The sequence below is a fragment of the Cydia splendana genome, chromosome 15 (assembly GCF_910591565.1).
Source record: "Cydia splendana chromosome 15, ilCydSple1.2, whole genome shotgun sequence".
NCBI classification, from domain to species: Eukaryota; Metazoa; Arthropoda; class Insecta; order Lepidoptera; family Tortricidae; genus Cydia; species Cydia splendana.
In genome coordinates this window covers 9,758,753-9,775,207 of record NC_085974.1, presented here as the reverse complement: position 1 = coordinate 9,775,207, position 16,455 = coordinate 9,758,753, and the positions used below count along the sequence as shown (strand labels likewise).

Here is a 16,455-nt window from a genome sequence, read left to right as displayed (position 1 = left end):
GTTGCAGTACTACTTGGTCAAGTAACTACATAAGTTTGGTCAGCCACCATGACGTAAATGGGTACTTTAAATAGGCGATATTATTCATTCGTAACAAGTTTCCCTGTCAAGTATATAGGTAAGTGATAGCGTTCGAATGACAGCCAGCGTGTAGCACGCATACGAAACTACAACTAAATGTGCAAATGTGGTCCAATCCTTGACCGTTACATGAGCGATATGCGCTGTTATCTGTGACCTGCTTAACTTAACATCTTGGGTCTTATTCAGGTCAAGTTTACTAAGGAACTCTGAACTATGACGAACTGTGTTCTAATATAGCCCAGTACGGTTACCATCAGTTTGTCACTGACATAAACGCCGTCGAGAACGTAATTTACTTTCTATACATCTCGCTCGCACTCGCATATTAGTGCAAACGGCGTTTATGTCAGTGACAAACTGATGGTAACCGTACAGCTGTACTGTACGTCTACCATCAGTTTTTACATTGACATATACGCTCACGTCTACGTAACTTACTTTCTATGCATCTCGCTCGTACTCGCATATTAGTGCAAGCGAGATGTACAGAAAGTAAATTACGTAGACGTAAGCGTTATGTCAATGTCAAAACTGATGGTAGAGGCTCTGGGCTGTAATGTAAAGCGTAAAACAAAAGATAAAATCGATAGGTAGGTATATTTTTTTAGTCAAGAAAGGCTCTGAAAAATAAGGTTGGACTTCTTTCCTGCTGCTTCGGCATCGCTGCATAAGCTACTTGAAAGTTTAACGAAGTCGAAGGTAGGTATTACCTGTAGATAAGCATGAACTCCCTGAAGCTGATCTTGCTATCCTGGTCCTCGTCGACCTCAGCGATCATGGCCTTGAGCCCGAGGTGCGTCTGCGGCGCGCCGAGCCGCTCCATCATGCGCTTCACCTCTGTCAGGTCCAGGAACCCGTCGTGGCCTTCATCGAACCTGTAAAACAAAAGACAGCTGCTTAGAAATGTTTGGTTTATGACGGCGTATCTGATATTTAACCCTTAACCCTCTGAGCCTTAACCCTTATTCATAAACGCGCTACAAACCTCAATTAGCTAATAATCGTTTGCCTTTATCTGTCATTTTGACTTATAATACGTACTTTATTTTTTTATACTATTACTTAATAGGGCCTTAACTAAACTAGAAAGTTTACCTCTGGTCCTATACCTGACGTGATAAATTCTGTCCTTTTAGGTATTAAAAAAAATGTAAACAAACATAACCGCGTGACTCGGTTATTTAACTACTGAGATAAACATACCTACCTACCTGAGAAAAATACGCAAAATAACAGGCTACTATTAACTATATAACAGTATTGCAGCTACAGTAACATAATTATAAATGTCAGCGAAAGTAACGATCACCTATTCCTATATAATACAATATTACGCCTAAAAATACCCTCGCGTCGTGGTGCCATATTTTGTATCATTAAGATAATAGCCATTATCATCACGACGCCGACAACAGTGCCGTTAATAATGTAACGAAAAACCGTTACGTAATTATCTAATAAAAGAGCTACATTGTAGAAAGCGCCTTTGTCCCGTGAATACTAATTTTCTATATTGCAGCTTGTGTACGTGGCTAATAACGTCACACTTTCGCCCACTTCCCACGGTTCATCACGATCCACGTGAACCTGACATCTAGACTTGGCTTTGAACTGTTCATGTTAATTATATATCAACAGACTTACTTAAATTGTAAATACTGTAGCTGTAACTTCTGGCTAACACGAGCATTACCTTTTGCGGGTATGAATAAAGAAATTATCTATCTATCTACCTACCTCCCCCCTCCCCCATTGCCACAATCTCATACCCCGTTTCACTTTACGTAATTGTTCATGGTTTTTACTTTAATAAAATATCCTGCAATATTTATATTTATCGTACTATATTTAACAAAGTAGGTACTATATTTATCATTAATATTCTATTTACCTTGTGCCATGTTTACGTGTTTTGCCATAAAGTCCCTATAGACATTAACAACACCCCGTCTACCCGTCATTTCAATAAGGGTTGGGTCCAATTAACAAAATGTCTTGGTTGCACTGACGCGACAAACTAGAATTTTCGGCCCACCCATATTTAAGTTTTGTGTTTCAAGTACCGTAACAATTGGGTATAGTTGGCTGGCTCTTGCTCATAAATATGCGAAACACGGAGTTTTGGCTCGTTTTGTATCCATTCGGCCGGTAATATGAATGCTGAGTTTTTCCGACCGAAGCAAAATTGGTTCCAACTTATTCCAAAATGAGATCGTTAGTTAAACAATACCCTTCAACTTTCGGTTTAAGTATGTTTATAATATAATAACCAAATTGTACTGCGTGTATTTATATTTATTCTAGAAATATACATAAAATAATAATATCTTTATATTTGCTGCTGATAAATTGAATAATTTTGTGTGCGGTATGACCTGAGAGTAGGTACGTATGAGAAAGGTCACTGCGCAGGTCCCCTATTTCCTTTGCAATAAACAACGATTGTCGTATCTCCTGTGAATAATCCATTTTAAAATCTTGTTAGTGTCCCTAAGCCTAAATGATTGATGTAACATTGCGCCAAACTCAAAAAAAGACAAACGTCTCACCTCATCTGAACTCGTAAAAGATAATGTCGCACCATGTGGCTCACAGTTACATAATAACCCGAATGAGGGTGAATTTGGAGTATACACATATACATATATATGCGCGCTTTCTTGTTAGATCGAAGCCTACCATTCTCGAGTAGATATACACGAGAGAACATAAAAGTTTCTTTAACTTCCGGCTTTGGCTGTAACAACGCAATTTTCCGCCCTTGACCTCGGCCTTTAAGCTTTCTCGCAGGGGTGTGGATGTGGGAGGGCTTGAGAACCATTTTAAGGAAAACAGTTACCTCCAACTTTACCTACTCTATGTATATAATGATGCGGTGCGCGACATTTGATGGCGGGTAATGTCTTCAGAATAATGTCAAAGCAAAATTAGAACAACTTGAGTGTCAACTTACTAACTAGTAATAGTACACTGTACTAGTATACTTAGGTTCTATCCGAATTAAAGATGTAGATTTGAAGATGTTGTCATGTTTTTAGTCTGTGTCCCAACACTGCTACAACTAATAAAATTTTAATTTGTAGGTAACATAGCTAATTATGTAACAAAACTACAGGTGGATTTACTAATAAAAATTCAAACACGTTTCTAGGTAGGTAGCGTGTTCTAAGAATGAAAACCTAATAAAAATATAGATAACATAGCTACCTACATTGTTTCAAAGATTTTTACATGATCAAACGAACTTACCTGAAGTGAAGTTCGATCATAATTATCCTGTCTTCGCCGAAGAGATTTAATCATTTACTATGTAGTAGTAGCCTATGCTACGCGCAAACCCAATCGCACAAGTTTTAGCGTAGAGAGAGAGAAAAAACACGTTCCTTTCTCCCTCTACTATTCCACCCGGCGAATCCAACTGTCAACGTCATTCTTTTTAGAGCACGAAGAAGTAACAAGATATAACAACATTGATAATCAGGGAAAAAATGTACGGATTGCGACCGTCCTGGGTAGGGTGGGTAGTTAAATCTCTTCGGCGAAGACAGGATAATTATGATCGAACTTCACTTCAGGTAAGTTCGTTTGATCATGTAATTATCCTGTCTTCGTCCTTCGAGATTTAATCATTTACTATGTAGATGTTTAGAGAAAAATCAATGTTGTTAAATTAAATAAATAAATAAAAATTAACAATTATCATTTATTTATTTGTTCGTAAAGACCAACTTATAACAAATCAACATATTATATTATTCCACAATAATAATTATCAACTTATGATATTCTGACAAATAAACTTCTACTACAGTAATTATGGCTCTACTGTAATAATGAAGGATCAAGTAGGCTTGTTTCTGAATTAATTATAGGCCTATTATAAAAATTCGCAAAGACAGATGATCGCTCAGTCCAACCAGCTGACTTTCGAATGACATCGACACTTAGACCAGCGCGCGAGGCAGCCGAGGTTGAATGCGTGCCTCGTGCTGTGAGCGGTAAAAATGGAAGTGTCGATACCACTCTCTGTGAGGGTCTGCTTTATCCAACGCCCTAGACTTTGCGATGAAGCTGACCTGTATGGTTTCTTATAGGTTAGAATAAGGTGCTCCTCGGTATTTGATCGTAAAGATGATGTTACTAAGGCGTACTTTTGTAAAGTCGAAGCTGGGCAAATACCAGGTCGAGAGTGGAAAAAAGGTAAATTTAAAATTGGCTGAGCTCTGCCAATTGATGAGGTTTTAATTAAGTTAGTAATAGTAATAACGATTCGATCTTCAAAGACTTTTATATTTGACATTTTTATAAAGGATAACGTTTGCATTCTCTGCCCCGTTGCGAGAGCTAGCAACATGACTAACTTTTTAGACAATTGCTCTAAATTAATTGCATCGTTATCCATGTTTTCTAAGTAATTCAGAACCACGTTAACATCCCATGTACAAGCATACCGTGGAAATGATGGTTTTAACCGAAAGATCCCTTTGAAAAAACGTTTTAAACTTAAATCATCACTTATCTTATTTGAAGATATTAAAGAAATAGCCGACCGATGATTGTTTAGCGTGCCATACGACGACCCCCTTTGAAAACAATTCGTAAGAAATTCTAACAGAGATGATATTTTGAAATCATAAAAATCTACATTACTCTGAGAACAGAATTCCCACCACAAATTACTTCAAAAGTAGTAAATTGGTTCAATGTTAATAATTTATTGTTAAATGAGAAAAAGACTAAATGTATTAAGTTTGTCACTAGTAGTAACGTAAGGCATGTGCAAACAAGTGTCATTGTGAAGGATGAGGAATTGGAATTAGTTGATAGTACAGTTTTTCTTGGTATAACTTTAGATTCTAAACTCCAGTGGGGTCCCCATATTGCTACTCTTTCGAATAGACTGAGCTCTGCAGCTTTTGCAGTGAGCAAAATCCGTCAGTTAACTGACGTGAAAACAGCTCGATTAGTATATTTTAGTTACTTCCATAGCATTATGGCATATGGTATTTTACTGTGGGGCGGTGCTTCAGAGATAAATACCATTTTTGTTCTGCAGAAGAGGGCTATTCGAGCAATATACAAAATGAACCATAGAGACTCACTTAGAGATAAATTTAAGGAAATTGACATAATGACAGTGCACTGTCAATACATTTATGAGAATATTCTGTATGTACATAAAAATATTGTAAATTTTAGGAAAAATTGTGAAATTCATAATATTAATACTAGAAATAAACATAAGCTCGCAGTGCCCTTCACTCGGCTCCATAAAATTAAAAAATCATTCATGGGTAATTGTGTAAGATTTTATAATAAACTTCCAAACCATATTACTGAATTATCTATTAATAAATTTAAGAATTATGTAAAGCGTAAACTTATTTCTAAAGCTTATTATACCACACAAGACTACATGAATGATATTACAACGTGGGATTAATTGTTATTCGAAATGATTATTTATTTATTAGGTACATTTGATTATTGATGAGGAAATGGATATTCCGATGTAATACTATCTACTTCTTTTGTTACTTATGCTTTTTTTTGACATTTAGATTTTATTCTAGAAATTCTAGACTAGTATTTTTTTATACAATCTTTTTAATGTTTGACGATCCTTTTGTGAAATTCTTAGTGTTAAATTTGATATGTATAATAATCCAATTTTATTATGGAATAATATTAACATCAATAAATTGCTCTGATAATTAGATTAAGATTAATTACGATTCATAAGAGCTTGTTGCTAGGCCTACATGAATAAAGTATATTTTTGATTTGATTTGATTTGATTTAAGGCGCTCTTATACTCGAGTTTTACGTTTTCAAGGGGGTGAAGCAGACGCTTGGTAGAACGGGCAGGCGGGCGCCCCGCGCGGCGCACCGCACCATTCCCGCGCAGCACGTCTACGTCCTTATTCTGACGACATCGGTATTCTGAATTGTCAGTTCCGGGATTTTTAGTTCGGCAATTAATATTGAATAAGATTTATTAGTAAATTCGAATTTTGATGAGTACTTAATGAAATTAAAAACCGGACATGTGCGAGTCGGACTCGCCCACTGAGCCCACCGAGGGTTCCGTACTTTTTAGTATTTGTTGTTATAGCGGCAACAGAAATACATCATCTGTGAAAATTTCTAGCTATCACGGTTCGTGAGATACAGCCTGGTGACAGACGGACGGACGAACGGACGGACAGCGGAGTCTTACTAATAGGGTTCCGTTTTACCGTTTGGGTAGGGAACCCTAAACATGGTAGGTAAGACGGTGAGTGTACCTAAATAATTATTAATTATATACAATATGAGTGTATACTTGACTGATCATGTTTTTGTAAAAATCGATTTCGACTGGCAAAACATATTATTTTTTGGCAACGGGGTTTTTTAACCTAATTAGACCCCGCTGAATCCGAAATTGGTTGCTTGATCGAATTCTTGACTGGAAGTGAGATAGTTGATATTAAAGGTCCCTTTTTTTAGTTTTTCGTAAATAACTCTTAAACGGTGGCGCATAGCAAAAAATTTTTGTAAACATAAGTAATCTGCATAAAATTGCCTACAAGAAAGATTCCGTACAATTTTTCGCTAGGATCAATATTCAAAGAGATATTAAGGCGGGAAAGTTAATTATAATCACTTTCATAGCAAAAACAAATTTTACACAAATAATAAACATAGAATTTCCCACAAGAAACATGTAGCACACTTTTCGCTAGGATCAATATTTAAAAAGACAAAGCAGCCGGTAAGTCAATTATAATCAATTTTAAATTCCCTTTTTAGTTTTTTGTAAATAACTCGTAAACAGTGTCCCATAGCAAAATAGGTTTTTATGAATAAATAATCTTCATAAAATTTTCTGCAAAAAACATCTGAACACTTTTCTCTAGGATCAATATTTAAAACGATATTAAAGGAAGAAAGTTAATCACAATCAGTTCACAGGTCGCTTTTTTTTCGTAAAGAACTTGTAAACGGTGCCCGTTGCAAAAAAATATTATACATAAACTAGATGAAAACCCGGCTTCGCTCGGGTAAAATAAATAATAATAATAGATACTCATTTTGAATTGAGTAATTATTTACTTTTAGACTTCAAACCTTCATCATGGCGGTTACATACCTATCTCATCTCAGAAAACTTTAAATCCGTAACATACAGTTATAACTCTAAAAACTTACTATTTCGATATATCTAAAAACAAATATGTAATTAAAAAACCTAACCTAACCCACTTTTCTGGTAACAGTTCGGTTCTGTAAGGGTCGCAGTTCTAACCTAACCTAACCCACTTCTGGTTGCAGTTTGGTTCTATAAGGATTACAGCTCTAACCTGACCCACTGTTCTGATCGCAGATCGGTTCTGTAAAAGCCGCATTTATAACCTAACCCACTTTCCAATCTCAAAAGAGGGAACCCTTTTGTACCTACCCTTCATGGCACTAAAATAAAAGTACATATGGAAATTATGACTACGATTTCATTCTTTAATATTAAAGCCTGTCCGTTAAATATTAAATTCGATTACAAAAAAAAATAAACAAAAACTGGATAAGTGCGAGTCGGACTCGCCCACCGAGGAGGGTTCCGTACTTTTTAGTATACGGCAACAGAAATACATCATCTGTGAAAATTTCAACAGTCTAGCTATCACGGTTCATAAGATACAGCCTGGTGACAGACAGACAGATGGACAGTGGAGTAAACTGAAATAAAGGTTCCGTCACACAGGCGCGTTTTCCAGGCGGGGCGTGAGCGTTTTATATGAAAAAGCGGCGCGCCCCGCTCATGCGCCGCCCGCAAAACGCGCCTGTGTGACGGAGCCTTAAATGTCATATACTAAGAAAACCGGCTAAGTGCGAGTCGGACTCGCGCACGAAGGGTTCCATACTTTTTAGTATTTGTTCTTATAGCGGCAACAGAAATATATCATCTGTGAAAATTTCAACTGCCTAGCTACCTATCACGGTTCATGGGATACAGCCTGGTGACAGACAGACAGACGGACAGTGAAGTAAACTGAATAAATGTCATATACCTATTAAGAAAAACCGGCCAAGTGCGAGTCGGACTCGCGCACGCAAGGTTCCGTACCATTACGCACAAAACGGCAAAAAAATCACGTTTACTGCATGAGAGCCCCACTTTATTTATTTTATTCTGTTTTTAGTATTTGTTGTTATAGCGGCAACAGAAATACAATATCTGTGGCAATTTCAACCGTCTAGCTATCACGTTTCATGAGATACAACCTGATGACATACAGACGGACAGAGGAGTCTTAGTAATAGGGTCCCGTTTTTACCCTTCGGGTATGGAACCCTAATAAGAGTGTATAGATTTGTAACCCATCAGCAATGTAAGTCCCTTGGAGATGCAGAGATCTAGTCTAAAGTCCCACTTACCATCGGCACTAACAGCCTTGTATGCTTGTTTGCCACCAACATGGCATTTTAAAACATATGAATAAAAACTTACTCATTTCATTTGTCATATCCAGTCTAGCATTGGCCCCGGTTAAATATTTATTTAATTTTGTTTTTAGTATTTGTTGTTATAGCGGCAACATAAATACATCATTTGTGAAAATTTCTACTGTCTAGTTATCACGGTTCATGAGATCATGGTGACAGACAGACGGATGGACAGATGGACAGCGGAGCCTTAGTAATAGGGTCCCGTTATTACCCTTTGGGTATGGAACCCTAAAAAGTGATCATGGCCTCCAGTGCCCCAGGCTGGAATCGAACCGGCATCCCCTGCTATAGCAGCAGGTGCCTGTGCCATTCGGCCACCGGGCCCCAGCGGCATAGGTCGAATTTTTCCAAGTATATGCACTACTTACTGAAGGCTTATGGTGCCCCCTGGCCATCCCTGAGCCTAAATTAAATATTTTCTGAAAATAATTTGTTTTGTGTTAATAGGACAGTGAAGTCTTAGTCCCGTCCCATTGCCCTCCCCGTCCCGTCTCCCGGGGGGTCCCGTATTTACTTTATTTTGTGTACAGAACTCTAAAAATCAACCTTGTTTACTATGTACTAAGCTTCACTATGACTCTGAAATTTTAGCAGTATATTGTTTTAGTTGTCACCTGACTATTTATTAAAGTCAAACTCTGAAGTTGTTATTTACACTTTTATTTGAATAAGCATAAAATATATCTAATTATATATACTATCTATGTATATATCTTATTATCTTTTAACCTTATATTCAACTTACATTGTCTCCGGAGATCACTTATTAATAAATTAGCTTCATTCAATTCACTTTCCGATTCACTGATACGCCTCAAGTTTGATTCTTTGAAGCTAGTCTAAAGCATACATATCAAATATGTCCACCATACACTGTAGTTGTTCACACTGTTTTACACTGTCCATATAATCAGAGTGGAGTCAGCCGGTTCTTTAACTCGAGACTTTCTTTGAATTACTTTTGTGACTTCTTCTCACTTCACTTTCATCTCGCTCACTTATTAGTTTGTCATGCAAACTCCTTCAAGGTTGCTTTCCGTCCAGGTGGCTAGCAGTGCCATGTTTGAAGCCTTTCTGAAATTAAATACAACTTAGTAGACATATTCAATATAAAACGTTTGTCCGGTCTGGCCTAGTGCGTGGTGACCTTGCCTATGAAGCCAATGGTCTTGGGTTTGAATCATGGTAAGTGCATTTAATTGTATGATGAGCCCAGATATTTGTTCCCGAGTCATGGATGTTTTCTATGTATTTAAGTAGGTACTTCCAAAGAGACTGAGATTTGTGTAAGAATGTCCCTATAATATTTATTTTTATTTATTTGTCAAATATATTTAAAGTGTTGACACTACATACATAATACTGATTATAAGGTAATGTATGTAGGTGTAAACTATCTCATACGTTAAGTAAAGAGAAATTGGACGTTGCTCACGACGCTATAAGTTATGAACTTTGTAACATGTAATGCTAATGTGTCTCACATATGCAATACAATGAGAACTATTGTCTTATAAACTAACAAAATAATAAAACAAATACTTACTCGCCCAGGTTAAATCCAAATTTTAACATCCGTTAAACTTGTAACTTCGGTTTCTACAAAGGCTGGTAAGTACAAAACGTAATGTAAATCACTGTTTATCGTTATTTATACAATTTTTACACTTCAAACTACACATTTCAGGGTGATTTCAGGCCTAACTGATTTTATTTAGTTTAGATTTCAACATTTCAACACTCAATTATTCAACACAATGTAATGACGTTGACGTGACAGAAGACCGTTCGGAAACTCAAACTCCTCTTTAGAGCGCTTCAATGTCACAATAAATGGGATGGGTGCAAGATGAGATTGACGCCAATTTCTTTTCGGTCGATTTGATCATCCCGTCGACGCCTTTTTAGGCGTAATTAGAAAGAATGACAGAGATAATTTGCGAACTTCGGTGTTCGCGGTTACAATCCAGGTAACTAACATGCAACATATTCTGAACTGAATTCTGAACGCATCCATAGCTGTCAAATCTCAACCAACAAATTGAGCTTTTAGCATTGATAGTCGAAATTTTTTCACTTTTAAATGCAAAATACGCGACAATACGAATTTTGCGGATATATGTTGTCGATTCAAAAGTGTTATTTTTTTACGCTCTTTTGTTTGAGCATAATTTAATTTGTTTCTACCGTCAAAGCCGCTCGCGTTTATATATAAAGATATTGAACATAAAATTGTCCACAAAAAAGGTTTTGTACACTTTTTCGCTACGATCAATATTTAATGAGGTATCAAAGGGGGTAAGTTAATTATAATCAATTTCCAGGTCCCTATTTTAAGTTTATCGTAAATGACTCGTAAACGGTGGCTCATAGCAAAATAGGTTCTTAATGTTAATTAACCCCCCTTGGCTAAAAAGTGGCCTCCATGTTTAAAATTCATTTGTTTACGTAAGATGTCCGTCTTTGGGTCACGAATTTACATGTGTGTACCAAATTTCAACTTAATTGGTCCAGTACTTTTGAAGAAAATGGGCTGTGACAGACGGACAGACAGACAGACAGTCGCACGAGTGATCCTATAAGGGTTCCGTTTTTTCCTTTTGAGGTACGGGACCCTAAAAACTAAAAAAGTGACATGTGAATTGATTGTAATGAACTTTCTTCCTTTAATATCGTTTTAAATATTGATCCTAGAGAAAAGTGTTCAGATGTTTTTGCAGGAAATTTTATGTAGATTATTTATTCATAAAAACCTATTTTGTTATGGGACACCGTTTACGAGTTATTTACAAAAAACTAAAAAGAGACTTTAAAATTGATTGTAATTGACTTACCGGCTGCTTTGTCTTTTTAAATATTGATCCTAGCGAAAAGTGTGCTACATGTTTCTTGTGGGAAATTCTATGTTTATTATTTGTGTAAAATTTGTTTTTGCTATGAGTCATACTTTTCAAATTATTAACGAAAACATAAAAACAAGGAACCTTAGAATTTATTATAATTAACTTTCCCTCTTTATTATCTTTTTAAATATTGATCCCTGCTAAAATGTACTGACTCTTTTTTATTGAAAATTTTGTGTAGATTATTAATGTTTACAACATTTTTTTTATATTGGCCACCGTTTACGAGTTATTTACGAAAAACTAAAAAAAAGGGACCTTTATTATCAAATATCTCACTTCCAGTCAAGAATTCTATCAAGCAACCGGCAAATTCGGATTCAGCGGGGTCTAATTAGGTTAAAAACCCCGGTTGCCAAAAAGTAATATATTTTGCCAGAAGAAATCGATTTTTACAAAAATGTGACCAGTCTAAATTATTCAATTTGATTAATTTTATAGCCTTTTAAAATATGTTTACACAATTTATCAATCGTGACTGAATTCCGGATTGGTTAGATGGGTGTGTGCCTTTGCTGCCCAACTTGTTATAAAATGACAATATGACGGACGAATGTCTGAAATGTCACCGTATTTAAGAATTATTTTGCTTTTCTTCGTAAGTATGTTGAAAAACATTGTGTGTATAACATATTTGCATATTTATACTGTGATTACCCATTTTATGAAACGTCCGCTAAACTAGCACAGGTCCGACGCTGACAGTGGTCACGGGCGTACTGGCGTGAGGAATAGGCGCAAGGTATTGCCGCGTAAGGTGTAATTTAGTAGGCAAAATGTTGAATTCATCAAATGATGAATGAAAAATTTAACGTATCGATAAAAGGACAAGCAATAATGAAGATTTACTTAAAAGCTATCGACTGAAGTAAGTTTCATATACATTTTCGTCCTAGTACTTCTAACATAAGGAAATAAAGACAGTGTTAGGCATGTTTTCAACTTAAGATTCTATCGAGAAAATAATGAGCCGTCGTGTTTCTGACAAGCAATAACGTAGTTCAAGGACTGAAGTTATACATACTAGAAAATAATGCATGATATCCTTGTAAAAGTCTGTAAATATGGTGACAAAAAAGTGCATTTTACTACACACCGCGCCTTAAGGCTCGTCGTATACTGAATTCTAGTCTTCTCTGAAATTGAATTAAGCATGACCTCTAATGCCGTTTCAGGTACACATTGTCTACGGAACCCTTCCCGGATAACACACACGCTACCAGGGAAAGATGACGGTGTAGCGGGTGTGTTGATCTGAAAGGAGAAGAAAGGAGATATTTACTAGGTGGAAATATTATAGTTTCTTTGATACATAGAGACATGTAGAATGGGTACCACGGCTGAGATGGCCATTGTGGGACAACCACAATACCTGTTGCCTTGTCTGAAACGAGCTTTTTCAAGGTTTTTAAAATCAAGGCAAATGGAGGGAATGCGTAAAAATAAAATTGGGACCAATCAATTGTAAAAGCATCTATGTTATATGCAAAAGGATCTTTTTTCCAGGATATGTATAGGGCACACTTTGCATTTATGCGAGAGGCGAATAAATCTATGCCCGGTTCCCCAAAAAAAAGCACGATTCTATCGAATTCTTGCGAACCTAACTCCCATTCCGTGTCAATATTTATCTTTCTAGATTCGCTGTCGGCCTCGACATTAAGCGATGACTGAATATAGGAAGCAAAAATAAAAATGTTCCTTTCCTCGCACCAATTCCAAATTTCCCTAGTAATTTTGTTTAAATGTGGATACTGGACGCCACCCATTCTATTTATGTAAGAAATTGCTGTTGTGTTATCCACACGCAAAAGGATATCACATTCTTTTTTATTATTAGCGAAGGTCATAAGTCCGAAATAGGCTGCCAACAATTCCAGATAATTTATATGATTGATACATTCTGTGGCAGACCAATGACCGCCAGTTTTGTTAGTACCACATGCTGCACCCCAGCCTGTTGTGGAGGCGTCAGTGTAAATTTCAAGCTCATAGTTTTGATCTCTTATTGGATTACTGGCAACTAAAATATTATTCTTCCACCACAGAAGATCATCATGTAAATTGTCTGCAACTTCCATGAATGAATCATAATTTTCATTATTATTGAGTAAAGCTAAATACTTAGCTCTTTCCAGAGACTTTGTATGGAGCCATCCATATACAATTGCTGGGCACGCCGCGGTAATGGAACCCAAGATACGAGCAAAATCACGAATACGCATTCTACTTGATTTAATTAAAGAAATTATTTGTTGCAAAATTGTTTGTCTCTTTGTGTCTGGCAATTGTATAGACATGGTCTTAGAATCTAACAAGAAGCCCAAGAATTTGCAAGTGGTTTGGGGTACCAGATTAGACTTTTCGTAGTTGATAACGAAACCTAACCTAGTCAAGCAATTAATAGTAATTTTTGCATTTTCTAGGCAATCTATTGCAGAGTTTCCTAAACACAGTATATCATCCAGATATCTAACTGAGAGTAGACCTTGAGATCTTAAATATGTAGCAACAGGTTGTAAAATCTTTGTAAATATGTACGGTGCAGAACAGATTCCAAAAGGAAGAGAAACAAATTCAAATAACTTGTCTTCTAAATAGAACCGTAAAAACTTTGTGTGACTTTCATGTATAGGCACTAAAAAATATGCTTCCTTAAGATCTATATTAATCATGTGACAACTCGGAGACATTAGCTTAGTAGCTGTTCTCACATCTTCCATTTTGAAGTGTTCTGTACATATATACTTATTTAATTTCTTTAAGTTCAAAATAAATCTTTTGCTACCGTCACTCTTAGGGGCTGTCCATAAATTACGTCATCGATTTTTGACGATTTTGGACCCCCCCCCCCCCTATAATCATCCAAAAATCATGCTTCAAATGACCCCATTTCCTCCTACTTCATGCTACCGTCATCCGATGTCCAGACCCCCCCCCCCCTAATTTGAAATGACGTAATTTATGAATAGCCCCTTAGGGATTAGAAAAATATCAGATATAAATTGACCTGCTACAGGATTACAACGCCTTATAGCATTTATTTGCAATAAGTGTTGTATTTCCTTATTCATGTCAGTTAATTCGTTCGACGTAAATGAACGTCGTGGATAATCATAAATGTTTTGAACAGGTTTCACAATGAAAGGGATCTTATAGCCTGATACAGCAGATAGTATAAAATCATCATCCGTAATTAATTTCCATTCATTAAGAAAATATTTTATGCGCCCGCCATGTACCTGACATTGCGTAGTTAGGTCCGTCGACTGGTTGAGGAGCGCTGCGCAGGAGGAGGTGGTCGGCGTGTTGAAGGTGGAGGTGGAGGCTGACGGCGACTTGGAGGTGGCAGCGGCGGCGGAGCTGCTCGTCTGCGACCTTGGTATTGGTACTGGTATGCTGGGGCCGACATTGCTGTTCTCGGTCCACCGGATCGGTGTTGATACGTGTGGCCTCCCCGCTGATATCGCGTTCCTTGGGACATCGATGGACCTCTTCCATTTAAATTTGAAGCTGTTGACGGTGGTTGAATTAACTGTCCTGTCTTTTTTATGCCGCGAGAGTCCTTCACCAACTCACCCAATTTTTCTCCAAAAAGAAAGGTGTCTCTTTTTCTGTCTTTGAAAGGCTCCGCAAAGGATTTATCTATTAGCGGCATAATAACTGAGCGGCGGGTATCAGTTTCAGCATAATGAGAATCAGCTAACATAATGCCTGCATCATTGAGTGTGCGAATAATATTTGGGATATCTGGAGTTCGTTTCAATAGGCCAGTTAGTGCCTTGCCTAGCGCTGAAAGCGCTTTGCCAAGCTGGTCCTGCTTTGCGAGCAGTCTTTTATCTCTCAGCTTGCATGCCTCAGCCAACATGGCTCCAATTTCCGGGTTTAGAGATGGGCTTTTTGCTAGGGAAACGTTTTTAGGAAACGGGTACTTTTTCAAAAGTTCTTCTTTCTTTTCTTTTTTAAGCCCTTCCAACAAAAATTTTTGAAATCTTGCTGCTACATCGGTCTGCAAGTCATCACCAAATTCAACGGGATCCACTTCTACAATTCCCAGTTCTTGTAATAGACTAGGGTCAAAGTCACCTTCTGCAACATTGTCCTTCATCTCCTTGCCATCGCCACTTGTGTAACACGGGCTGTTGAATGCTGTGGTATCAGTAATCTCACTAGCATCATCAAATACGACATGCTCGTACGAATAATCGTCGTATTCAACATCGCGCGCTTGATGTTCTTCTGTGTTGGCGACATCTATTATATCCTCAGTTTCATTTGTTGTCTGTTGTCCATCATATAATATAGCCTCATTCTGCTCGGTATGTTCTGAAATCCGGGCGAAAAAATAAATAAATAAATACTCGTAGGCCGAATGAATACATTGGCCTTTATTCGAAGAATATCACAAATATATAGCGTATTTCCAATGAATGCAATGAAAATACTGAAATTTTATAAAACATGTAGCGACATGTAACGGTTTTTTGGAAAAAAAATGGGAAATGTCATCCGAAGAATACAACGGACGTAAATAGCGTATTTCCGATGAATACAACGGGAATACTTGGTTTTTATGAAATACTCGCCCGATGAATGCAACGGGTTTTAAAGAAACAAAAGATATCAGCTATAAATTGCGTATTTCCGATGAATGCAACGAAAATACTTTACTATGGAAAATTCAAATCACCTTCATTTTGTACATCTTGTTGATTTGGAGGTACATTTTCTGATTCTTCAACGCGTCGCTTACGCTTTGCTTCAAGTTTTTGTTCATACATTTTTAGTTTTCTCATCCATCTTTCTTCTTGAGACTCACCATGAGGTCGCTTCGACATGATTTCCTAGATTTTATTCTATGATTTTTTTGCACTTGTGCGAAAGCCGCGCGCGCACGGACAAGAATGACGTTGACAGTTGGATTCGCCGGGTGGAATAGTAGAGGGAGAAAGGAACGTGTTTTTTCTCTCTCTCTACG

At 37.0% G+C, this 16,455-nt stretch overlaps 2 protein-coding genes across 2 annotated transcripts in view; both read right to left on the bottom strand.

Annotated features, from left to right (window-relative positions):
- Positions 1–16,455, bottom strand: part of LOC134797582 (EF-hand domain-containing protein D2 homolog) — a 41,269-nt gene that overhangs the window by 2,394 nt on the left and 22,420 nt on the right. The window contains exon 2 of the mRNA XM_063769865.1: positions 795–959. Coding sequence (XP_063625935.1) covers positions 795–959 — 165 coding nt within the window. The remainder of the gene's footprint in view (positions 1–794; positions 960–16,455) is intronic.
- On the bottom strand, positions 12,620–16,258 carry LOC134797332 (protein piccolo-like). Its single transcript, XM_063769554.1, has 3 exons — positions 16,168–16,258; positions 14,720–15,803; positions 12,620–12,731 (listed from the first exon to the last, which is right to left on the bottom strand). The coding sequence occupies exons 1-2, from the start codon at positions 16,256–16,258 to the stop codon at positions 14,734–14,736; spliced, it is 1,161 nt and encodes a 386-aa protein (XP_063625624.1). The 3' UTR covers positions 12,620–12,731; positions 14,720–14,733.